Source organism: Cydia splendana, chromosome 14, assembly GCF_910591565.1.
Source record: "Cydia splendana chromosome 14, ilCydSple1.2, whole genome shotgun sequence".
Taxonomy (NCBI): Eukaryota; Metazoa; Arthropoda; class Insecta; order Lepidoptera; family Tortricidae; genus Cydia; species Cydia splendana.
The window spans coordinates 3588748-3614255 of record NC_085973.1 but is presented as its reverse complement, the minus strand read 5'-3'; the positions used below and the strand labels follow the sequence as shown (position 1 = coordinate 3614255).

At 39.2% G+C, this 25508-nt stretch overlaps 1 protein-coding gene across 2 annotated transcripts in view; it reads left to right on the top strand.

The window, feature by feature from the left end:
* LOC134797041 (1-phosphatidylinositol 4,5-bisphosphate phosphodiesterase) overlaps nt 1-25508 on the top strand; it is a 115420-nt gene that overhangs the window by 79567 nt on the left and 10345 nt on the right. Inside the window, exons 5-14 of one of the 2 annotated variants that reach the window (XM_063769256.1) lie at nt 1128-1265; nt 4980-5059; nt 12077-12313; nt 15794-15960; nt 16729-16939; nt 18966-19224; nt 20876-21055; nt 22786-22939; nt 24070-24227; nt 24708-24914. In XM_063769256.1, the coding sequence (XP_063625326.1) occupies nt 1128-1265; nt 4980-5059; nt 12077-12313; nt 15794-15960; nt 16729-16939; nt 18966-19224; nt 20876-21055; nt 22786-22939; nt 24070-24227; nt 24708-24914 (1791 nt within the window). Of the gene's footprint in view, nt 1-1127; nt 1266-4979; nt 5060-6401; nt 6482-12076; nt 12314-15793; nt 15961-16728; nt 16940-18965; nt 19225-20875; nt 21056-22785; nt 22940-24069; nt 24228-24707; nt 24915-25508 lie in introns of both variants that reach the window. The other variant, XM_063769255.1, reaches the window with a different exon arrangement.

Genomic DNA, 25508 nt, shown 5'->3' with positions numbered 1-25508 from the left:
ATAACAACAAATACTAAAAAGTACGGAACCCTCGGTGGGCGAGTCCAACTCGCACTTCTTTAATGTTGTTTCGCGTTGCTATGATAAGCTTTTAGCATCGATGATTGTAATGCAACTCAATTTATTTATTAGAGATTTTTTTATAAACCTCACTACTTTTTAGGGTTCCGTACCCAAAAGGTAAAACGGGACCCTATTACTAAGACTTCGCTGTCCGTCCGTCCGTCCGCCCGTCTGTCTGTCACCAGGCTGTATCTCACGAACCGTGATAGCTAGACAGTTGAAATTTTCACAGATGATGTATTTCTGTTGCCGCTATAACAACAAATACTAAAAACAGAATAAAATAAAGATTTAAATGGGGCTCCCATACAACAAACGTGATTTTTGACCAAAGTTAAGCAACGTCGGGCGTGGTCAGTACTTGGATGGGTGACCGTTTTTTTTTGCATTTTTTCCGTTGTTTTTTATTATGGTACGGAACCCTTCGTGCGCGAGTCCGACTCGCACTTGCCCGGTTTTTGTACTGAGACTGACTGAAATAGCATTTCACGTTCGCGCGGTTCGCGTGAAAGTACGATGGTAGAGGATTATTCACTATATCTAAGGTAAATAAAGATAAAACCAGATAAAACGAACAGCAAGCATGAATGTTCCATACCAATGTTCGTTTTGGGTTTTATCTGGGGTTATCTCCCATTTCTGAAAATAAGCGAGAGACAAAGCGTTTGTTTGCGATTGTCACCTTGGCTACCCTGACCTACTGGGCCACTTGCACCATCCCACTAAGCCGGGGTTAACCCATTAAAGGATGACTCACTCGACTCACGTTAGTCACGTTAGACCGGGCCGTGTCCGGGCCGGAGCTTCCGGCGCATCGTTTTCTATGGAAATCATCACGTGATCGCCTGTCATGTCATAGAAAAGAAAGCGCCGGAAGCTCCGGCCCGGACACGGCCCGGTCTAACGTGAGTCATCCTTAAACCGTTAACACAGTGTCAATTTGTACTGGTAACCATGGTAACTCCAGGTTTAACCGGTTAACCTCAGGTTAATGGGATGGTGCAAGTGGCCCAGGAGGTCAGAGTAGCCAAGGTCTACATATCTAAGAAACCACCTCTCCCCAGGACTCGAAGCTGAGCACGAACCTGGTGAACAAGCACGGGGACACGCTGGAAGACAAGTCCCTCACCATCTGCAGCGGCACCGACTACATCAACATCAACTACCAGCACGTGGTCTGCCCCGACGCCAACACTGCCAAGGTAACTTGGTAGCTGATACTTTTTGAATACAAATAAATAAGTAGGTATAGTGTGTAGCTTTCAAATAGAGCTCGACGGCTAATCCTATTGTCTATTGTTAAGTAAAACCGCTCGTGCCACGTGCCACAACCATCATCATCATCATCGGCTACATCATCTGTTGTAGATGTTTGTTGCGGCGCTTGTGTGTTTATGGGGTCCCGCATCGCCGTTGATGGCTATAAACTCCTATAGCAGCGCGGCATTTCTTGCCACATCGATCGCACACAAAACGCGAGTCTGCAGTATGGTAGAGCACGACGAAGACATTTCCGCTTAAGGTTCTCCAGCCAGTCATCGTCATGTTTAGAAGTTCCGACTTGAATGTCATGACGCCACTCCGGTCTCATTTCGGCGCGTTTCTCCCAGACCTCGGTCCGAATGCCAAAACTGTCCATGTCACGCTTACATGAGCCCTTAAACCGTAGAGTTGGGCGCCCTACAGGTCTTTTTACGTCCGCTATCTGACCCAGCATTACTTGGCACGTGCCACAACCACCTGCATAAAAAATACGTACTTCGGTTACTGAGTGCCGGCGAGGCGAAAGCTACAGAACCAGTCTAAAATGTGTCATCGAGATGCGTAACAAAGGCGCGTTGTCGGAGAGCGCACCTACACTGGTTTTTTGAGCGTTGGACTAGCCCGCGCTCAGATGCCAAATATAATAATTAAGACCGTTTTTTGCAGGTAAGTAGCACATGCGGTTTTACTAAACAATAGACAATAGGATTAGCCGTCGAGCTCTATTTCAAAGCTACACACTTTATGTAATACCGTAAAACTACCGAACTATGACTGAACTATGAACTGTGGTCCACAACTTCAAAACGAAAGGTACCTGCACCAAAGAAGGCACAGTTTTTAAGCTTGCCTACTTTTCTAAGTTTTTGATTGTGTGTGAGTTTTTTCTTTCAATTCTAAAAATATTATGTCTTAGAACTGGGACATTCAAATAATAGTAAAACCTGAAGATATCCGAGTTAATTTTGGACTATAATAACTGTAGTTGGGTGGTTTTACCTATAAATTACCTTCTTGTTGATCTCAAATCCGCCCGGTAACCTTTGGCCCGCTGAGAGGGGAGAGCTTAAGGTCTGGCCGTGGCCCTCAGGTCAAAAACTTTGGAGACCCCCTACTTCGTTGGCTAGTAGATAAATAGATACTCGTATTTACTTTATCGATATTTTTTGTTCGTATCGTAACATAAAAAATACATAGGTAGATAGGTATTTCAATTTTTTCATACAATTTAGTTCTGTACGAGATTGAGGGTCTATTGAATTTATTTTTGATTACACACTCGCAGCAAAAACACCATCCCTTTCCCCTTTCTACTGGTTCGGCGTGAAAGAGACTACTAGACTGCAAAGTTAAACTGTAAAACATGTTTTTTTCCTCGGGAAGTATAATTTCCGGATAAGCTTGGAATATTGCAATTTTCTGCTTGGCCGCGCTTACTAGTACAGTTAGCATCAATAATGACAATAATTTGCTGTAGATCAGTGGCGGCTTCTTACTTTTCCAACAGTTCATGAAGAAAAGAAAAGTCTAATTAGTTCTGGCTTGCCTTAGACTGCCTTCCAACTGAAGATGAGACGTTCGGGAATCAGACCATCCGGCAGAGCGTAGAAGAGATCTGGAGAGCGGAGAGTGGAGATGGTTACAAACAATGCTATTTGCGCTCTCATCTCCACTCACCTTCGATTAACATGAGAGTTTTAAAAATCGAATAATACCCTGCCCGCTTTATAGACAAGGAAACCGGAAGGCAAGCCGTAAACGGGTTTACAGTTGGCCAAACATATTTCTCTATGCTTGTGTGGCGTGGCTCACTCCGCGATTTCGTTGCTTTGCTACAGGTAGCTAAAAGTACATCCGTTCGGCCCCAATTTTGGGGAAACCATAAGCCGCGCGTGGCGCTATCGCCACCTAGCGGCCATATCTTTGCTGATCGTAACAGACGCGTTTTGTTAGAGAGTGAGTCTTCTGTACCTAGTACTATTATTTATTCTGTGACAGAAGTAGGTACGAGCGAAATGGACACGCGAATGCCATCAATACGGAATATTACTCAAAACTGCGTAGAGGGCGTCACAAGCGCAAGCACAGGATCTACCGCGAAACACGAAAATCGAAAGTTCGGTTTCTGCCTCTCTATCACTCTTGCCTATTCGATCCATAGAGAGGCAGATAACGAAATTTCGATTTTCGCGGTAGGTCACCGTAAACAAACCGCCTTGGTGCATCAATGTCATAGTGAAGACTTGTCAAAAAACTGTTTAAGGCCTAGTATGTATAAGCTACTCTATGGTTTACTAAACAAAATAGTTCTCTGCACTCTGGCGACAGAACATTGCAGTAATACTTCCTATTTAATACTATTTATATATAATTTTGATTTCACAATGTAAGTTTGATTGGGCCTCACAGTCAAATAAAGGGTTTCACCTCGGAACGAGAGATAATAAGCTGAAATCTCGTATACACCTCCATTTTATAGCGTTATAAAAGTCACAGTAGCTCGTGTCCGCGTCGGAAGATATTCGGCACGAAAATAGGTTTTTACGAATGGGTATCAAGGTTTCTGTAGCTCCAATTATGTTTAGGTACATCTATACATATATTACATGCCTCCTGAATATATCATATCTCTTTATAATACATATATTCAATTTAATAATCAATCGGCGTCACCATTTAACAAGGGTTCTTAGAGAGAATTCAAAGAAAACATCCGTTTGCACTTTGAAAAACATCGGACCACCCTTTTCATTCCGTCAAACAATAATGAATAGAAAAAGGTTTACGTGTATGTAGATATCATATAACATTTGTTGAATATACGAACGGACGAAGAAACACACATTATATTGTTATATACGGACGAATAAGCGTAAAAAGTTGAAAGACGGCGTTGTCAAGAGATGCTTAGTCTTAAACCCTTTTCGGTTCGTACAGAATTTAGAAAAATAAGCACTTGAAGTCTCTTACACGCCTACTTTAATAGAAAGGGAAGGATGATTCAAGACATACCCTAGCTAAATATTTTGTCATACCAGTACAAATGAACACATGCGAATTCGCTTCAGGCTTCAGGAGTAAGTCGGTTAAGTTTATAAAGATTTGGATTGTAACTGCAGCAGCGTTGGGGCACCTATAAGAGGGTGATGTCACTGTCAATTAAATTTACAAAAAGCTTTGTCTTTGTCTTGCTGCCGCGATTAGAACGCTCAATGCTTTACTAAGGTGATTGACATTCCCGGGCCAAAACTGCAGCAACAGCAACACTGCTGCAGTCTTCATCCGAATGAAACCTTCTATCTATTCAGCCTGTATCCACCCACTGCTGAGTATAGACCTCTTCTTTGGTACCTTTATTATTCTGTCTGTCTATTGTATGTTATTCCTGTTTTTGTTGATTTTTGTTACTTGCTGTGATTATTTTACCGGATGGTCTCATCGGAAAATCAACGCTGGAATTCGCCAGCATTATGTTGTGATGAGATCATTTCTTGGCACTTTCTCCTTCTTATGTTTTCCTTTTTTGTTTGATTTTCTCTTCTGTATGTTGATTTATCTTCTGTATTTGTGCTTATATTTTCTTCAATGAAACTTTACCTTTATCTTTGGTTCAATTCTCTGGGTTTCCCAAACATTAACGTGTTTTGCGTAAGGTGTGGCTGGAAGGCCTGAGGAGGATCACCCACAATGTGAAAGCGAACAACGTGTGTCCTATGACGTGTCTCAAGAAGCAGTAAGTCGCGTGGCATGCCCGCCGCATGGCTTTGTGTGTAGGTTGTTGTTAGGTTCAACCAACAAATAGAATATTTAGAGAAATCATTTAGAACTCACTTAGATGGTTGGCAGTCCTCGAGCAGAAACGTCTTGCTCCGCACAGCTAAACTGTGGAATGAACTGTCGCCTGCGGTGTACCTATACGACCTTCAATCCTTCAAAAAAAGAGCATAGTCTCATCTTAAGGCTCTGATGTGTTGTGATGTGATGTGTTACAGGTGTCCATGGCCGACAGTAATGGCTTAGTTGCCACCAGTTGATCATTGTCTGAACGTGTGCAACCTAAATATTAAAATAAAATATATCGTCTGTCACTGTGGCTGTCCCGTCACTTAAGTGACGCACGATAGGCGATAAAAGTACAATTACATTTTTTACTGGCCTATGGCCACGGATATTAATGTTTTTTTCAATCTCCATATAAATTGTCAAATATAGACATGAAGATGGTGAAATTAATCGTCAGGGTAAAAGAGTGAATGATTAATACAAAATAGAGGCTGTGCGGAAAGAGAAGACTCGTGAAATGTAAGGGAACCCAAACATTCTACGACTCTTCTCTTTCCGCACAGACTCTAGTAGATACATAGAAGCTTTTGTAATTCAAATAAGGAACCTCAGTTCAAGATGCCTAACTTTCAACGGTTTTGAGTGACGGAGCGGGCAGTATTCTGTATTCGAAATAGCAAGTGGAAATAACCAAGTTAATAACATTTGCGCGCGAAAATCACGAAAATGAATAAAACATTATTATGCTGGCGTTTGTGCCTTTATAATAAAATGTTTTCTGTATATTTTAATTGTTGGTTGAATAAAGTGGAGTTGTATTAAAATTGTATTATCTAAATATTGTCTTATGTTTTGGGATATTATTCACGCTTAACGTATTTTAGTTTTTATGTTGCATAACTTGCGTACAATTAAAAACCTTCCTAAAGTATAAAAGTAAAGACTAAGCTTACTCTGTCAGTCTGTACTGACTTAGTAAAATCAAAATATAGCAGGGTCACTATTGAGTCCTATTTCCATAGTATTTTCAGTGAATTACATTCATAAAGCGGTTATGCAGCTCGGTACATGGTAGTGGTCCCACGCCATCGTATCTGCCAAGTCAAAGGGCTAACGAAAATCGAAATTTCTCGAGAGCGATAGAGAGGCAGATGACGCAATTCCAATTTTCGCGGTAGATCTCTACGTTTTTTAAAGTTTTATACAAGTAGGTGAAGTTTTTACTGTACGCAGGTTTTCTAGCACGTATTAATTGCATGTACATTTGTTTGTTTAATCGCTTTCTGCTAAAGGTATGGAAGGAGAGTCTCCGAGCCATCACTCACAACAACAAAATCAACAATGTCTGTCCAAGAACCAACCTTATGAAACAGTACGTAGAATTGATTTTTATTTGCCTTACTGTAAAATTACAGGAAAACCCGTTCCAGATTTTTGGCATTATATTGTGCTTACAGTGACCTAAATTATCAAAACTCATTTGTAAATTGACCAAAGCTTTTGCGAAATTAAAAAAAAGGTGCGTAAAAGATGGCGGTGTTGCCATCTATAAATATTAAAAAGCGTTTACTTAAAATTGACCTACATTCTGTTGACTAGCAGCATAAAAACCACGTGTTTTAATATATATTTCATCGTTGTTATGAGAAAAGTTAGCGACACGTAGGACTGGAAGCAATTTGTAGCCTCTGGAAGTTTTTAATGCGAGAAATAACAAGAATAGACGACGCTGTGTCATGTAGGTAACTGTGGTATTCCATCTAAATTGTCTCATATTTTGCTTAATGAGAGAGTGAGACGCAATGACATTGGACCATGATATTGGACACCAGATTTTCATGCATTTTAGTTGTGGATGATAATAAAACAAAAACACCGCCCTTATTTTTAGGGAGTTATTTTCTCGCGTTTCCTCAAACGGCTCAAACAGCTAAATGTGTTGTAATGTGATAGTACATTACCAACGATACAAGTGTGTAACATAGAAATTACCTATAGTTGGTCAAGCAGATCTTGTCAGTAGAAAAAGGCGGCAAATTTGAAAAATTTAGGCGCGAAGGGATATCGTCTCATAGAAAATTTGAATTTCGCGCCTTTGTCTATGACACGATTTGCTTGACCATCTATAATTGTTCTTTTGAAGACTCCTAAATAAATTCCCTCATTTATACGAAATTCAGAGATTTCCAATTCCGTCATGTCTGATGTTCCGTTTGAAAAGAAAAGAAAAATATAAGAATTCTAATAAAAACGAGGCTCCCAAATTCTTTTGTAGACGAAACATTGAAGAGAATTTTTGCAGTTTGTTTTCGGACGTGAAAAAGGTATGCTGATGAAAAATATTTTCTTACAAACTTTTATTTATCTTCATATGTTTGTCTGTTTTCATTTGCCAGTCTGTTGTTTTGGCAAAATAATATTAAGATATTGTTAAAGGCTTACTTATTACAGAATATTTTTATTCGGATTTTTTAAAAGAAAACATTGCGACAGAAAATCTTTACTTAAAAATGTACGGGCTAAAAGAGTTTAAAAGCTAACAGAGCATCCAAATAAACTTAGCATAGTTTAATTAAATAATATTTTTCGTTGCAAAAATATTTTTTATGCCACCAGTATTTTAAACTAACATTTAAAACGAAATGTCAATAAAACACGTAGCTAATTTCACACGGCACAGCTAAAAAGTAATCCAATTCCGCTAATTCAAATGACTTTAGTTGGCAACACTGATTGCAGACAAAAAACCGGCTAAGTGCGAGTCGGACTCGTGCACGAAGGGTTCCGTACAGTCAGCGTCGTATAGTAGGTTAGCATCCAAAGTATTAAAATAAGTAGTTCGCTACACCATATAATATGTATGGCGTACCGAACTATTTGAATACATTGGATGCTACCTTAGTAGGTATAATAGTAGGTAGCATCCAAAAGTATTCAAAGAGTTCGGACGCTGACTGTGCCATTATGCAAAAAAATCACGTTTGTTTAAATATTTATTTTATTCTGTTTTTAGTATTCGTTGTTATAGCGGCAACAGAATAAATAAATATTATTTTTTATTTTATTTATTGGAGAAACAACAGAAGTATGCGACAGGATAATAGGTTACATTGTTAGGTAAGTACATAATTTTATTAAAGAGATGAACACTTACTTCCTTAAACGCTCTCACAAACAAGATTAATAAATAAATAAATATTATAGTACAATTTTACACAGATCGGCCTAGTCCCGCAGTAAGCTCAATAAGGCTTGTGTCGTGGGTACTAAACGACGATATATATATATAATATAGACATATATAGAAATACATCATCTGTGAAAATTTCAACTGTCTAGCTACCACGGTTCATGAGTTACAGGCTGGTGACAGACAACAGACGGACAGACAGACGGACAGTGGAGGGTCCCGTTTTTACCCTTAGGGTCCGGAACCCTACAACGAACAAACCCCTCGACTGCAGAGTTTCTGTGGCTCCTAATTTAGTTCCACTTTGAGTTACATAGTTCAGTTTGAGTTGCGACATGGCGCTTTTGAGTTGAATTCAGTGTTTGGTCGCCGCAAACATTTTGTAGACAGTTGGGAATGAAGACGACCTGAAATGTGATTCTTAGTATATCTTTATCGTGTCTTTAAGACAAAGGAAAGACACGAAATAAGGTTAAAAGTAAATAAACAAGACTTCAAACTTAGTGCTTAGTACATATTTGCTTAATGTAATTGGATACGTGTTTTGTAAGTGTAATTCTTTGTCAGTAGTATTACTTAAAAGCAAACATCGGTCGCAATAATATGCGAGTACGAGCGGGATGCATAGAAAGTAAGTTACGCACACACTAGCGAATATGTCAGTGTGTAACTGGTGATAGCCGTAGGTACAGGAAGTCTAAGTAGGTACACGCAAAATGTGTTATTGGAACACAATTTACTCGAGGGATACCTACCTAACAATATAGCACAATACTAACTAAGGTTAATGCTGATGTAGACTGCGCGCGAACTCGCATGCGATTTTAGTTACATTGCGGACTGTTGGTTACGTCCAATTAAACCGACCGATCAAAACCCGCATTGTAATAAAACTCGAGTTCTCGCATCGTCTACATTGAGCCCTCAGTATCAAGCACTTTAGAAAAAGGCCTAACAACAAATCAAAAAACATGTAACATAACACATTTAACGCTTTTTGCGCTGTTTTAGTTGTTTATAATTTTAATAAATAATTATGTATGTTTAACGTTAAGTTTTATGAAACAATTTATTTTAATTAAATGTGGTGTTTATATTTCAATATCTGCACGAATGTTCAAGTGTTTGCATGTTTTTACGAATCAAAATAAATAACAAAAATAATATATTTGTATTTAAATTTTGTATATATGTTGTAACAGGGCCAGGTTTTGAGCGTTTTCATTTTTTTATTACGTGCTTAAAATACGGTGTCATTTAAGCGAAAGTTATTAAGTTACCCATGTAACATTTACATTACCTGTTACGAGTGGTATAATGTAAAGTAAAATTTAATATCCAAGTAACCTAATTTATTCGAGACCACGATATACTTTAAAAAAGCAATATCGTAGCTTGAGATCCCTAACAAAGGAGGATTTCATAAAAGAAGCGGTTTACACGGTGGCTTATTTTTGTATTATAGAGGGTTAGAATTAATTTAAAAAATAAGTCGAGACCTTTTCACTTATACGAGGAACATCTGACCCTGAAAAATTATATATAAAAAATCTGACCTTTTCAATACAAAGATGGTTGTTCATCCTCGAATAATCAGACCAAGCTAACTTAGCAGCGATTTTGATAGCACAGACAGTGCGAGTGTTATTTTAAACGGCAAAGTGCAAACTTCTATGAAATTATGACGATTAAAATAACACTTGCACAGTCTGTGCTATCAAAATCGCTGCCGAGTTAGCTTGGTCTGATTCTAGAATACCTAATCTTGTTTTGTCACTTCTATGGTCATAGGCGTCTTAACCTATGGCTTATATCATTTTTCCAGTTAAGTATCTAAAAAAATAAGACTTCAAAAAGACTAGATAAATAAATAAATATTATACGACAATTTTACGCAGATCGACCTAGTCCCACAGTAAGCTCAATAAGGCTTATGTTGTGGGTACTAGACGACGATATATATAATATACACAGATATATAAATACTTATACATAGAAAACATCCATAACTCAGGAACAAATATTTGTGATGAACACACAAACAAATGCCCATACCAGGATTTGAACCCGGGACCTCCTGCTTCGTAGGCAGGGTCACTACCGACAAGGCTAGGAGGCCGTCAAAAAACCAAGAAATATTTTCTAAAAAGCTGCTTATTTATCTCACAGTCGTCAAAGACAAGAAAGACAAAAGAAACATAAATATTAGAATATTGCGAACCCTTTTCGAATCCAAAAAGAGTTGAAGTCGCGCCCGAGGCCTTATTTGCTTAAACTACACGTGAAGTTAGTGCTGGTAGGAACTCGAGTCTTTTGAGTCTCAATATAATATGAAGATTGAAGACTCGACTCGTTTTTACGAGATTCTGACCTAAAAGAGTCTTTTAGGTTTCGAGTAAAGTCCTATATTGAGTACTTTTAAGAACAACTTAAAGGACTAAAGCCTCCGATCAAAGACTTCGTTAAAGATTTTGTAGATTTTATCCAAACACTAGTAGCAGTAAAGAAAATAAGCTTTAGTGTATGATTTATTCACTTTAATTTTACTTAGAATAGGTACAATGCATTTTGATTATTTTGGTAAAAAATTAGAGTTTTCTGAAAAAGACTCGGGTCGGTAACAATTTTTGACCTAAATTCTTCTGTTACAAGTTTTCTACTTAATTATATGAGTCTGAAAAACACAGTCGAGTCTCATGAGACTCGAGTCCTGACCAAAACTACGTGAAACCGCGGGCGTAAACCATAAACTCCACTGAGTTACAAGATAATTATGTACCTGTTAAATATAAAGACAGGCAAGGACGAAACAATTGAATGCTTAAATTTTGTTGTTAATTTTTGGAGAACATAACGTAATTACTTTATAACGTAGCTAAACTCTGGCTTAGGATTTGGAAGTCTTAACAATGTTTCACGAAACCTTCTTTGAGTTGCTTTGTCAGTTTTATTGTTATAAAATTATATTAATGGATGTAAATACTTGTCCACTTAGGTATAAGGGGTCATCCATTAATTACGTCACACGTTTAGGGGGAGGGAGGTGGTCAAGAAAATGTGACATATTGTGACATGGGGGTGGGGGGAGACACAAACTTTGTGACGTCACTTTAACTTCATCAGTAACCGAAATTTTTTTTTTATTATTTTATTCGCTGTACATTTAAATAACAAGTTTTTAAAACGATAATCGTTTTTATTCTTTTAATTTTCTTTCCTAAGCACTTTTGGGTTATAAAATTACTAATATTTATATCGTCAAAAATATTTTGATAAAATATTAATAATACTTAGGTACTTACTTAATTCGATTTGGCGATTTCGTAGAAAAAATGTGACGTCACACTAGGGGGGAGGGGTTTGCCAAATGTGACCAAATGTGACAAGGGGGGGGGGGAGGGGTCAAAAAACCTAGAAATTCGTGTGACGTAATTAATGGATGACCCCTAAGTAGAAGTTAATACTATCTTTATTTTTTAAATAATAATTTGCGCTTTTTTTGTAAATCACACTCATAGAAGTACTTTAAACCTACTCATCGAACTTAATGTACATATGAATAACCACGACAGGTTGGAAAATTTCAACTTAAATCTTTTTTTGGCAAATTGCGCCAACTGAAACTGACTGAAAGTCACATTATAAGAATTAGTATAAACTTGATTGCACGTAATATACATATAATGATGTTACACAATTATTTATTTCAAAACTATTACCGACTTGACAGGAACAATCACCAATGACAGACTCTCTAATCCCATAACCTTCTTCTAGTTGGATGCGTCTCTGCTTCCTCACGGACCCCAAAGGCAAGGTCCCTGTCAAGGTGGTGGCCCGAACCTTCGCATCAGGCAAGACTGAAAAGCTGGTTTACCAGTGTCTGTCGGAGCTGGGGCTTCCATCAGGGAAGAATGAAGCTATGGAGAGGGAGGCCTTTACTTTTGACAAGTTCTACGCGCTGTACCATAAGATCTGTCCGAGAAATGATATTGAAGAACTGTTTAGATCCATGTAAGTATCTCATCCTTTGCCATACCATAAGATACGGCGCTGTATCATAAGATATGTCCGAAGAATATCATAGAGGAACTGTTTAGGACTGTGCAGTGGTACAGTCGACGTCAAATGTATGTTTACTTTTTTGCACCTTACTCCTTTGTAATAAGGCGAAAAATGTAAACATATCTTTGACGTCGACTGTACAATATAACATTGATTATGCTTCTAATTTTATGAAATTCACCTTTATCTGAAGAAATCTGGCCGTGAAGCCTATTACACTCTAGCCGCGAATACGCTTTGATATAAGAAATGCTTGTTCTTAAGTAATCAATGACACAATAAAAGTCCAGTACCTAATGGACTGGGTGTTCCAAAGTAATGGGGATAGAGTCTCGCTATTAGAGTTAGACCAAGAAAAGTCTGCGGTGATTTTGATAGCCCACGCAGTGCAAGTGTTATTTATACGTCATAATTTCATAGAAGTTTGACGTTTAAAATAACACATGCACTGCGTGGGCTATCAAAATCGCTGCAGACTTTTCTAGGTCTAACTCTAGCCAAATTTTGTCGACAGATATCCATGTTATATCACCAATTGTCTATGATTAAAAAAAAAGTTAAAAGTCTGTTGTTAGCAAAGAGTATAATAATATATGTATAGTAAGTTGTCAGTTTATCATTCATTCAAATGGTTCGCGGTTTATAAGGCGTTTATTTTAAATAATATTAATAATGACTATAGCGAGTGAGGTCCGCAACGTATTATTTAAGCTCGTAAATACACAATGTGCGAAGTCGACGTGAAGCGTTGTATAACGAAAAACTGCAATGTTTACAAGTCGTAAACAATTTAATTTAGTAGGTTGGTGCTTGGTGCTTGGTGGTCTATTAATATTTTGATACTTTAAGTACTAGTTCTAACATTTGCCTAAAATTTAGATTAAGTACGTGAATTTATGAATACCTGAATCTCATAAACAGGACAAGTGTGTAAAAAAAAACCGGGCAAGTGCGAGTCGGACTCGCACACGAAGGGTTCCGTACCAAAAAACGGTCACCCATCCAAGTACTGACCCCGCCCGACGTTGCTTAACTTCGATCAAATTTCACGTTTGTTGTATGGGAGCTCCACTTAAATCTTTATTTTATTCTGTTTTTAGTATTTGTTGTTATAGCGGCAACAGAAATACATCATCTGTGAAAATTTCAGCTGTCTAGCTATGACAGATCACGAGATACAGCCTGGTCACAGACGGACGGACGGACGGACAGCGGAGTCTTAGTAATAGCAAAGAGAATAGATAGTATAGAGAGGTCCTGTCATAGTAAATTTTGTAGTCACAGTAAATTTACTGCCATCTATCGACACACGACTAAAACTCAAAATGAAAACGTATAAAATTATCAAAAAAAAATGGCTACAAATATAATGACCACCAAAAAATACTTTGGTACCCTAAATAAAAAAATCATGCTTACCAAAAAAAATTACTGAACACCAAAAAAATAAGGCCTAAAAATACAAAAGTACCACCACTTTAATTACGACTGCACTTCAAATTGTATTCAAATACCAAATATATTGAATGATCACCAAAAATCATTAATGATCACCAAATCTTGAAGACCAAATTAATGCGATATTTTCACCTAAATAAACCACTATGATTACCAAAAAATGTATACATATTACCAAATAAAGTAAACTGATGCCAAAATTACTAGCCCCTCCCGCTCAACCCCCCGTAGCCCGCACCGCATACCTACGTAACCTAATCTACTTTTCTAGTAGCATTTCGTTATGCTACTAGAAAAGTAAGTTAAACTGCTATCAGTTACGTGGGTTAGGTTAGCACTGCGACCCTTACAGAAACGAAATGGTACTAGAAAAGTAGGTTAGGTTAAGTTTCAACTGCTACCCATACAGATACGAAACGCTACTAGAAAAGTGAGTTAGGTTAGGTTTGAACTGCGACCCTTACAGAAAAGAAATGCTACTAGAAAAGTGGGTTAGGTTAGGTTTGAACTGCGACCCATACAGAAACGAAATGCTACTAGAAAAGTGGGTTAGGTTAAGTTTGAACTGCGACCCTTACAGAAACAAAATGCTACTAGAAAAGTGGGTTAGGTTAGGTTAGAACTGCGACTGTTACAGAAATAAAATGCTACTAGAAAAAGGTGACGAAGTGGATTCATTAATTTAATAGGATAACGATATATTAAATGTTTGCACATTTTTAATTAAAATGTGGTTACAATTTTTGTGATCATTTACTATTTTTGCGTTTACAATAATTATTTTGGAGCCATTTGCTTTAATAGGATAGCAAGAATTAAAAATTTGGTTATCATTTTACATTAAAATGGAGTTCTAATTTTGGTGGTCATTTACTATTTTTGGGTTTACAATGATTATTTTGGTGTCATTTTCTTTAATAGGATAGCAAGATGTAAACATTTGGTTATCATTTCACATTAAAATGGGGTTTGAAATTTGGTAATCATTGACTATTTTTGGGTTAATAATGATTAGTTTGGTGTCATTTCCTTTATAAGGATAGTAAAATGTAATAAAATTGGTAATCATTTCACATTAAAATGGTGTTATAATTTTGGTGATCATTCATGATTTTAGGGTGGTAAAATAGATTTTTTTGGTATTAAATTTTACTAAATCTGGTGATCAGTTAAATAGCAGCCAAAAAAAATTATGTACTTATATATGGATAAATGATTTTATTATTTTTATATCATTTTGACCCATGTTCATTCACTGATATCTATGTGTTAAAATTGTTAAATCTGAAACGGTGTCGTCACGCCATATAGCCGAGCATAGGCTAAAGGTGTGTGCGCCATCTATCCGAGAATGACTTTTTCTTGATTTCCGAGGCACGTTTTTTCCTTAGACTTTATTCATCTTATACGAAGTTACATATGTCTTTGGTAATAGCGTGCCGTTTTACCCTTTGGGTACGGAACCCTAAAAACGGATATACTAGAAGTTCTGGAAAATATCAATAAAATCAAAACATTGGAACGTAAACATTTATGTGTTTTTCGTTGACTGTATTTTAAATAGTGGTAGAAATTATGGGAGCTGACTTTGAGTGCACGTCAACGTCATATGTATTTAACTTATTTCTTTAGGTACCTTACGTGTGCACAGAAAATCAAAAATATTCTATAGTATCAAAACTATAATTCCAACTACACAAAGTGTGACCAGTCCAAGATTAGAATTTTCCGCCAAAAATGTGTGTAATATTTCAGTAGCCAGACTCTATTCGCGAATACCGAAGATGTCAGTTCGACTCCCGCCTTGAGCAGTGTAGGCAGTAAATGGAAATGTAGGCCTTAACTCACTTTCATATAGTTTTATAATAGCTTGTAGCATAAATCTAATTCTATTAACGACGCGATATATTGATAGATGCGTTGCGTAACTTGTACTTAATACATCATTCACAAAGTTTTCAATTTTTTCAGAACTCAAGGCAAATCCGACAAGATCAACATGGACCAGTTCGTGAACTTCTTGAACGAGAAGCAGCGAGACCCCCGCCTAAACGAGATCCTGTACCCTCTGTACGACGACAAGAGAGCGGCGGAGATTATCAACACGTATGAACAGGATGAGGCTGCGAAGAACGAAAGTAAGTAACGGACTAGTTATAGATATTAGGAAGGGGTTTAACAACATTAACATAACTATACAAGATCAACCTGCGGGCTCAGCACGGTTCCATTTTTATCGACTATCACTATGCGCGTCCCTTTCGCACTTACATACTTGTTAGAACGTGACAGGCATGGTGACAAGGGATAAAAACGCGACCGTGCTAAGCCGCCTGGACCAGTTGCTGAACTTCCTGAACGAGAAGCAGCGAGACCCCCGCCTAAACGAGATCCTGTACCTTTTGTACTACGACGAGAGAGCGGCGTATGAACAGGATGAGGCTGCGAAGAACGAAAGTGAGTACTGAACTTGTACAAAGTTCATGAAACAAAAATGTTCATGAATTCAATTACGTATTCTATTTGTGTCATCCGAATTCAGATCTAGATGATCTCATACTAACTGTACCTAAGTCTGATTAGCCTTATGCGAGCATCTAAGGTTGGTATTCTACCTGTCCAATTTCTTGGTCCAATGTGCTTGCACATTTTGCTTAATGAGATAGTGAGACGCAATGACATTGGACCAAGAAATTGGACAGGCGGAATACCATTCTAAGGGTCGATTGCACTAAACCGTCTGTCTCAGTTTAAATGTTTATTATATGAGTGATTTCATAGGCTACTGTGTGGAGTCAATCAGTCCTTCAATTATTGTTGGTGCAAATGACCTTTATAGACTACAGCATTACTACACATTAATCATTTTCAACGTCATATTTTTGACATCAATCTCATTTTTCCAGAATGCCTAACGAAAGACGGGCTCATCCGCTACCTCATGTCCGACGAGAACGCCCCCGTATTCCTGGACAGATTGGATAACTACATGGACATGGATCAGCCGCTGGCTCATTATTACATAAACTCCTCCCACAACACGTATCTCTCGGGACGACAGTTCGGTGGCAAGAGTTCTGTGGAGATGTACCGACAAGTGTTGTTAGCTGGATGTCGGTGAGTATTCTTCGACAACTACTTGGACAAGGACCAGCCGCTGGCTCATTATTACATAAACTCCTCCCATAACACGTATCTCTCGGGACGACAGTTCGGCGGCAAGAGCTCTGTGGAGATGTACCTACCGATAAGTGTTATTAGCTGGATGTCGGTGAGTATTCTTCGACAACTACTTGGACAAGGACTAGCCGTTGGCTCATTATTATATCAACTCCTCCCACAACACGTATCTCTCGGGACGACAGTTCGGCGGCAAGAGCTCTGTGGAGATGTACCTACCGATAAGTGTTATTAGCTGGATGTCGGTGAGTATTTCTTGAAAACTACGAGTACATTACTTGACATTACTATATAGATATGAAACAGCCGTTGGCTCATTATTACAACTCCTCCCACAACACATATCTCTCGGGGCGACAGTTTGGTGGCAATTGTGGCAAAAGCTTTGTGGAGAGATACCGACATGTGCTGTTAGTTGGGTGTCGGTGTGTAATCCAATAAATTACCCAAGCTCACTGACATAAGAAAGCCGAAAACAAACAAAAATTGGGAAAAACCCAAAACTCGGTCACCAAAAATAAATAAATAATAAATGTCTTTTCGAACCAATTTTTCGAAAGGAATTTCTGGAATAAAAAAATGTCTAGAGATATTATTTCATCCTTTAGGGCACTTGCACCGAACAAATGGTTAAATAAATAAGTACGAAGTTAACCAACCCGAGGTTAACTCATTAGATTTTAACCCCAATCTTGTTTTGCACCATTAAAAAGTAACTCGTGGTTAGTTAACCTGACAGTTTTTAATTGTAAACAGGCAACATTATTACATTTCCATTCCGTTATTGACATAGATATCTCAGGACTGGCCTTACGGGCAATAATAATGAGGCATGACAGGAGCCAGTACAGCGGTGTGACACCGCTACAACGCGATTGGTTGATGAGTTCGCATCACGCGCGCGATTAGTTGACGAGTTCGCATCATGCGCGCTATTGGTCGTAACTAGTTGCGTTAGACTGCACGATTGGCTGGAATTCGTGAGTCACACCGCTAAACTAGTACCATTTTTAGTGCCCGTAAGGCCAGTCCATAGATATATACGTTAATGCATTCCGTTCTATAAAGCAGCCAAATAAGAAAGAACGAACGATGAATGAAAATGTATGCCTATCTCTCTTACACTACAATGTGGGGTATAAGACTTTCTTTCTCTAAAGCAACATGACGTGACATTTGGTTTAAAGCGTATCTTCTTCTGTCATTCGTTGGCGCCTTAATTCTTTCCTTTCAATTCTTTGCTCTTTGGTTTGTTTGTGCGACATTAATTCGATTATCAAAAGAAATGGATAAGAAACCTCGATTGCGTGCTCCAAATTTCACTCAAAGTGATAATTTGCTGGTAATGTGCGATATACTACACTGTGTTTTTCAAGTCGAAACCTTCTGTGAAACTCTTTATCTCTTTGCGAGTTAAAATAATCAGTTCGTTCTGCAAATCTTCTGTTATATAAATCCGTGGCAATATAATCGATAATTTCTTCATCGTCATCGGAATATAATAATAAATCATTTATCATAGTTGTGTCGTAAAACCACAAACAATATAATAATTTTACTTCGCGCCAAGAAACAACAAATGATCCGCTATTCGTTTTTCAAAATAATTCGGTACTAAACTAACCCAGAGTTAGCGATTTAACCCTGCTCCGTCGGTGAGTTAAATACTGAACAGTTTAATTCAGAGTTAAACCTTAACCTTTAACGGTGCAACACAAATTATTAGTTTAACCCTGTGTTAGCGGCTAACTCAGAGTTAGTTGGTTAATTCCGGATGGTGCAAGTGGCCCTTAGTCTATCTATTCTGTACTTAGTCCTGTGACGTAGACTATCAGTGCGTTTTATTTATTTAAAATTTAAGTCAGGCAACAAGGCCCATATTACAAATACCTTACAGACTTACAGACTTTTGTCTTGATTTTCTGATACATGATTCTCTAAAATCCTTGTCAATCCTTTTCAGCTGCGTAGAACTCGACTGCTGGGACGGCAAAGGCGAAGACGAGGAACCAATCATAACCCACGGCATGGCTATGTGCACAGACATCCTCTTCAAAGACGTGATCTACGCGCTCCGAGACACCGCTTTCGTGACGTCAGACTACCCCATCATACTGTCGTTCGAGAACCACTGCTGCAAGGCCCAGCAGTACAAGCTGGCCAAATACTGCGATGAGATCTTGGGGGATTTGCTGTTGAAAGAACAGCTGCCAGATCACCCTGTGAGTATTCACATTTCGTACCACGTTTCAGGCTTTCCATATCCTATTCTTTAGTTACTTTCCAAACTACTCCAAAGTCAGTCAGAATTGCTCGTAACGTAAAACAGACAGTGCTTAGCGGAGAAAAGTTCTTCATTCATCGTCTGTTTTATTTGGTAATTTCTTCTTCTACCTAGCGTTTCGTTGTCCATAATGAACAGCTGGTTTGAGCAGCATTCTCGACGACTTTATACATGGGTGTCGCCAGGAGGCAGATGGAGAAACCAAATTGACTACATTGCCATACCCAAGAGATGGAAATCATGCATAATGAACACTAAAACGTACCCAGGGCCGACTGCGGAACCGATCATCAATTGCTTGTTGCAAAAATAGCAATCAGGCTTAAGAAACGCCATCGAATTGTCGACAAGCGAACGCGTAGGCTGACACCAGGAGAAAAGACAAATTTCAGCAAAAGGTTACAAGAAGTACAAGTGGATGACGCCATGAGTGTTGACGAGAACTGGAGAAAGATCAAAGAACTGTTGCTCGCTACCCACAAAGAAAGCCAGGTTCCAGTACGCGACTTACCCCGTAGCTCATGGTTATCAAATGAGACATGGGGCGTTATCAAGGAAAGAAAAACTTACTAATAGGGTATGGAAAGACCGCAACATATCCCGTAAAACTAAAGTCAGACTGGTGCGTGTGTTAGTTTTCTCAATCTTCTTCTATGGCGCCGAATCCTGGACAATAAGGCAGAAAGAAAGAGCGAAAATTGACGCATTTGAGATGTGGTGTTGGAGATGTATGCTGCGAATTCCCTGGACCGCACGCCGGACCAACATGTCCATACTCAAGGAGCTCGGAATAACCACAAGGCTGTCCACTATCTGCTATCAGAGAATCCTTATGTATTTCGGACTCGTCGCTCGTAGAGAACCGGATAGCTTAGAAAAGCTAATGGTAGTTGGCAAGGTCGAAGGGGAACGAGGACGCGGTCGATCGCCTACCCTGGTCAGACTTGATAAAAACCATCACCGGCTTGCCAATACCTGAAGCTATTAAGACCGCCGAGGACAGGAACACTTGGAAAAGCATGGTACATCGCGCAGGAAACTCTTCAAACTAGACACGACCTTCAGCAATGAAGACGCCGACTAAGAAGAAGAAGACCTAGCGTTATCCCGGACTTTGCCAGGGTCCGCTTTCCTACTTGCTTTCCTCCACTTTTCGCTATCCTGGCTAACTAACTGGCTGGCTTTATTTGGTAATTTATCTTAATTTAATGTTACAGACTATTTAAGTTTTTCTTAGAGACTTCCTCCCGCGAACGCTTCATCTCTGGACTGCTCTCTGCTTAATTCCCAAGGGACTTCAATATGTAGTTCTGATTCTTTAAAAGAGGTTTAAAAGAATTGACAGTGTTCATGTGACATCTCTAAATCTACAAGCGTCAAGTGTTACATCCTCTTCAAGAGAGGAGAAACCCCTAATCTTTATGATTTCTCTGATAATGCAATCTGGGTCCAATTAATCCAATATCAGACCAAAATGCTGGCCGTCCACCAGGCTTCCTCAGATATATTAGATGGGCATTTGAAGCCATCATCTGATGGAATTTTTGTACTAGTTTAAGGGCTATTTCATAGAATTCCTTACATTCCAGTTGGAACCGGGCCAGCCCCTCCCACCACCTTCAGCGCTGAAGAGGAAGATCATGATCAAGAATAAGCGGCTGAAGCCAGAGGTGGAGCGGCAGGAGTTGGAGCTGTTCCGGCAGGGACAGTTCGTTATTGAAGACGAGGTTAAGGAAGACGCGTCAGCGGTCGCCGTGCCCGATAAAAAGGTATAGCCTTCTAAGGGCTTGTGCACAAATCACGCGAGGTTCGATAGGGGGGGTGGGGGTCACGAAAAAATCACGACAGATCACGTTGGGGGACGGGGGGTATAAGGAGACCTCACGTGTATTTTTCTACAGTGAACAAAACTAAGAAAAAATACCTACCACTTTTTCTCGGTTTTGTTAAACATGAATCTTCACTCCGCACTTTAAAATAGCGAGTCTTTAAAGTAGCCGAAAACACCTCGCGTGTGCCTGTGCACAACCCCTAAGCCATTAGGGCTTGCAAATATTCGAAACTTTCAGGTATTCGAATATTCGACTTTTTCTGACGACATATTCGAATATTCGAATAATTATTCGAATATTATAAAAAATAAGAAAAAGAACGAGAAATCGGTTTATTATCGTTTTATTCAAAAGCTTATTTCACATATTGCTAAAACTAATGATATTTTGCAGAAATCCACTTAATTGACTAGATTTTATCATCATACTATGAGATGCCCACATTTATAAAAACAAGTAAAACGCCAAAATAAGACGTATTCAATATTTCTAGATAAAACTTTTATTATAAATGCGCCGTTGAGTGAAATAATATAACTTTAATCATCTAAACCAAACCTAGGTATGTAAGAAATTTTTTTTAGTAGGTAATTATTTTCTGATTTAAATTAACTTGTAGTCACTCAGAGGCCTTAATTAATGGTCGGCTTAATTATATAATATTGGAATATTTAAGGGAAAAAGTTAGTTGACTACTGGATTATTTGTCAGCTAAAGGTGCATAGTTAGATTAAGTACCTAGTTGGGCACTTGGGCAGGTTTGGTATGATCAAATTTGAGAATTGCGATAAGTGCGGGCAAGGTTTAGTCTTAATAAACAGAATGACCCTTTAACTTAAAACTTATGCACCGTAAAAATAACATACTTTTTGATTTCGTTTTCTTTCAAATTGAGTTAGGTTTCACTGTATTCACGAAGTCTATCGAGAGGAATACAGTAAAAATATTATTTCCTTCGTATTTGGGTACCTACCATTACTCATTCACTGTAAATACCCGGAAAACACACAGAAACTGTAACTGCAGCGGATTAAATAGATTTTTTATAGTAATAAAAAATATTCGAATATTCGAAACCTGAGCGGCCGAATATTCGAATATCAAAACAGGCCGAATATTCGACAAATTCGAATATTCGAATATTCGAATTGCAAGCCCTATAAGCCATACAAATGAAAAACCCAAACCTATAGTGCAGGGAATAGAGTTGTTTTTTATTTCTTTGAAAATTTAACGAATCTTAAGAAATGCACCTCTGTTCCAATTGAATATGGTTTAAATTTCATCGAACTGAAGAAGTACTATAGGTATATACTTGGGCCTTAGGAGGCCTAAGACTCCTCTGTCCGTCTGTTTGTCTGTCTGTCCATCTGTCTGTCTGCCACCTGGCTGTATCTCATGAACCGTGATAGCTAGACAGTTGAAATTTTTACAGATGATGTATTTCTTTCTGATATATATTGCCGCTATAACAACAAATACTAAAAACAGAATAAAATAAATACTTAAGTGGGGCTCCCATACAACCATACAACAAACGTGTCTTTTTTTGCCGTTTTATGCGTAAACTATTTAGGGATGCGTACTAACGCATCCCTTCGTGCGCGAGTCCGACTCGCACTTGGCCGGTTATTTTTGTGTATTAATCACAAAAATAACCTTTCCAGCCCGAAGAAATAGTGGCGGAAGCAGCGACAGCTGGCGACGACGCGCCTCCACCCGTAGCGTACACCGGCTCCACCACCAACGTGCATCCTTGGCTGTCTTCCATGGTCAACTACGCGCAGCCCATCAAGTTCCAAGGATTCGAAGAGGCTGACAGTAAGTACTACTAGCGCCATCTATTGACAGTTATGAAAACTTGGTAGGCGACGACTCGCGTCGCGCCTATATATAAAGACAACACCATCATGGAGCATCCCTGATTGTCTTCGCGCAGCCCATCAAGTTCCAAGGATTCGAAGAGGCTGACAGTAAGTACTACTAGCGCCATCTAGAAACAGTTAGGAAGACATCTAGCAAAGACTCGCTCTAATCCGCCGTGTATCAAGGCTCCAGGTGTTCCAGCGCCAACTAAAGACCGTTGGCAAGACTACCAGTATACAACCATTGCGTATGCCCAAGCGTGCACTCCTGGCTGTCTACGAGACAGCTAGGAGTGCACGCTTCAAGATAGGCTTCGAGGATGCTTAGAGCAAAGAGAATTAGAATCAGAGACGGATTGTCAAGGTAAATTGTGTAGTCACAGTAAATTTACTGCCATGTTTTGACAGATTTTTTAAACTTTTTGAACGCCATTTGTCTTTGATCCTTATTCTTTCACTGATATATGTTAAATTTTTTAAATATCAAAAATTGTCGCCATCTACTCGTGTATAGGCCAAAGGTATGGGGCCATCGCTCGAAAAGATCTCTTTGCTATACTAAACAACTGAGGATCTATCTTCTATTGACACGTACTGTACTAACAACTAGCGCGAACGATGGATTGGGACCTGTACGAATTGATTTTAAAGTAACCTTTATTAGTATCAATGATGTTGGAGTTTGCATAGACTTTTTTGATGTGACAAACGGCGGTTAAAAAGTAATTCTTATCTCTATTTTTAGGGTTCCGTACCCAAAGGGTAAAACGGGACCCTATTACTAAGACTCCGCTGTCCGTCCGTCCGTCCGTCCGTCCGTCTGTCACCAGGCTGTATCTCACGAACCGTGATAGCTAGACAGTTGAAATTTTCACAGATGATGTATTTCTGTTGCCGCTATAACAACAAATACAACAACAACCATACAACAAACGTGTCTTTTTTTGCCGTTTTATGCGTAATAGTACGCATCCCTTCGTGCGGGAGTCCGACTCGCACTTGTCCAGTTTTTATTTTCGTTGAAGACAAGGGGAGAGGCCTGTGCCCAACCCTGTTTTTTTTTTAATCGCAAACTTTTGCTTATAGAAAAGAACATCTACCACAACATGTCTTCCTTCGCCGAGACCACCGGCATGAACTACCTGAAGCAGCAAGCCATAGACTTCGTCAACTACAACAAGAGGCAGATGTCCAGGATCTACCCCAAGGGCACACGGGCTGACTCTTCCAACTACATGCCTCAGGTATGAAAAATAACGTGATACTTGTTTTCCTTCGTATTTTCTCGGAAACGTTCGTATTTGTCATGCTACTTCAGTCAACCTCAGTACTTTTTGTACCGAGGCAGACTGAAATAGCAACACACGTTCGTATGTTTCCGAGAAAATACGATGAATAATAATTATGCACTACATCTGCAACAGCGTTGTTTACCGTCAACTCGCTCTATAAATTTTGCTTAGTTTTCGAATGGCTATTACGGGTCTAATAAAATAATTGGTGCGTCAGTTTTCCGTTTTTAACCTACTAAAACATTTGCACACTGCCAGCTACTCGCTAGGCGGGGTTCTCTGTTCGTAGGCGCTTTCCGCTACAAAGCGGAAAACTCGTGTTATCCTCTACGCTCGTAAACAGTGAATGTGTTAACAGTACAGATCCCATAAAGAAATAAGTTCCCCTTTTGTACACAGTATACAATTAACAAGCTTATTCGCTGTCCCCAGGTGTTCTGGAACGCCGGCTGCCAAATGGTGTCCCTCAACTTCCAAACCTCAGACCTCCCCATGCAGCTCAACCAGGGCAAGTTCGAATACAACGGCAACTGCGGATACCTCCTCAAACCGGACTTCATGAGGCGCGCGGACAGGAGCTTCGATCCTTTTGCCGATGCTCCGGTCGACGGTGTGATCGCGGCCCAATGTTCTGTACAAGTAAGTTGGACCTAGTGGAGTACCTTGGAGTACACCCTGGGCAAATAAGTAGGACTTAGTGTAGTACCCTTAGGTACACCCAGAGCAAGTTCGAATACAACGAAAACTGTGGATATCTTTTTAAACCTGACTTCAAGAGGAGCGCTTACAGGAGCTTCGACCCTTTTGCCGATGTTCCGGTTGACGGTGTGATAGCGGCCCAATGTTCTGTACAAGTAAGTTGGACCTAGTGGAGTACCTTGGAGTAAACCGTGGGCAAATAAGTAGGACTTAGTGTAGTACCCTTAGGTACACCCAGAGCAAGTTCGAATACAGCGAAAACTGGATATCTTTTTAAACCTGACTTCAAGAGGAGCGCTAACAGGAGCCTCGACCCTTTTGCCGATGCTCCGGTTGACGGTGTGATCGCGGCCCAATGTTCTGTACAAGTAAGTTGGACCTAGTGGAGTACCTTGGAGTACACCGTGGGCAAATAAGTAGGACTTAGTGTAGTACCCTTAGGTACACCCAGAGCAAGTTCGAATACAACGAAAACTGTGGATATCTTTTTAAACCTGACTTCAAGAGGAGCGCTAACAGGAGCTTCGACCCTTT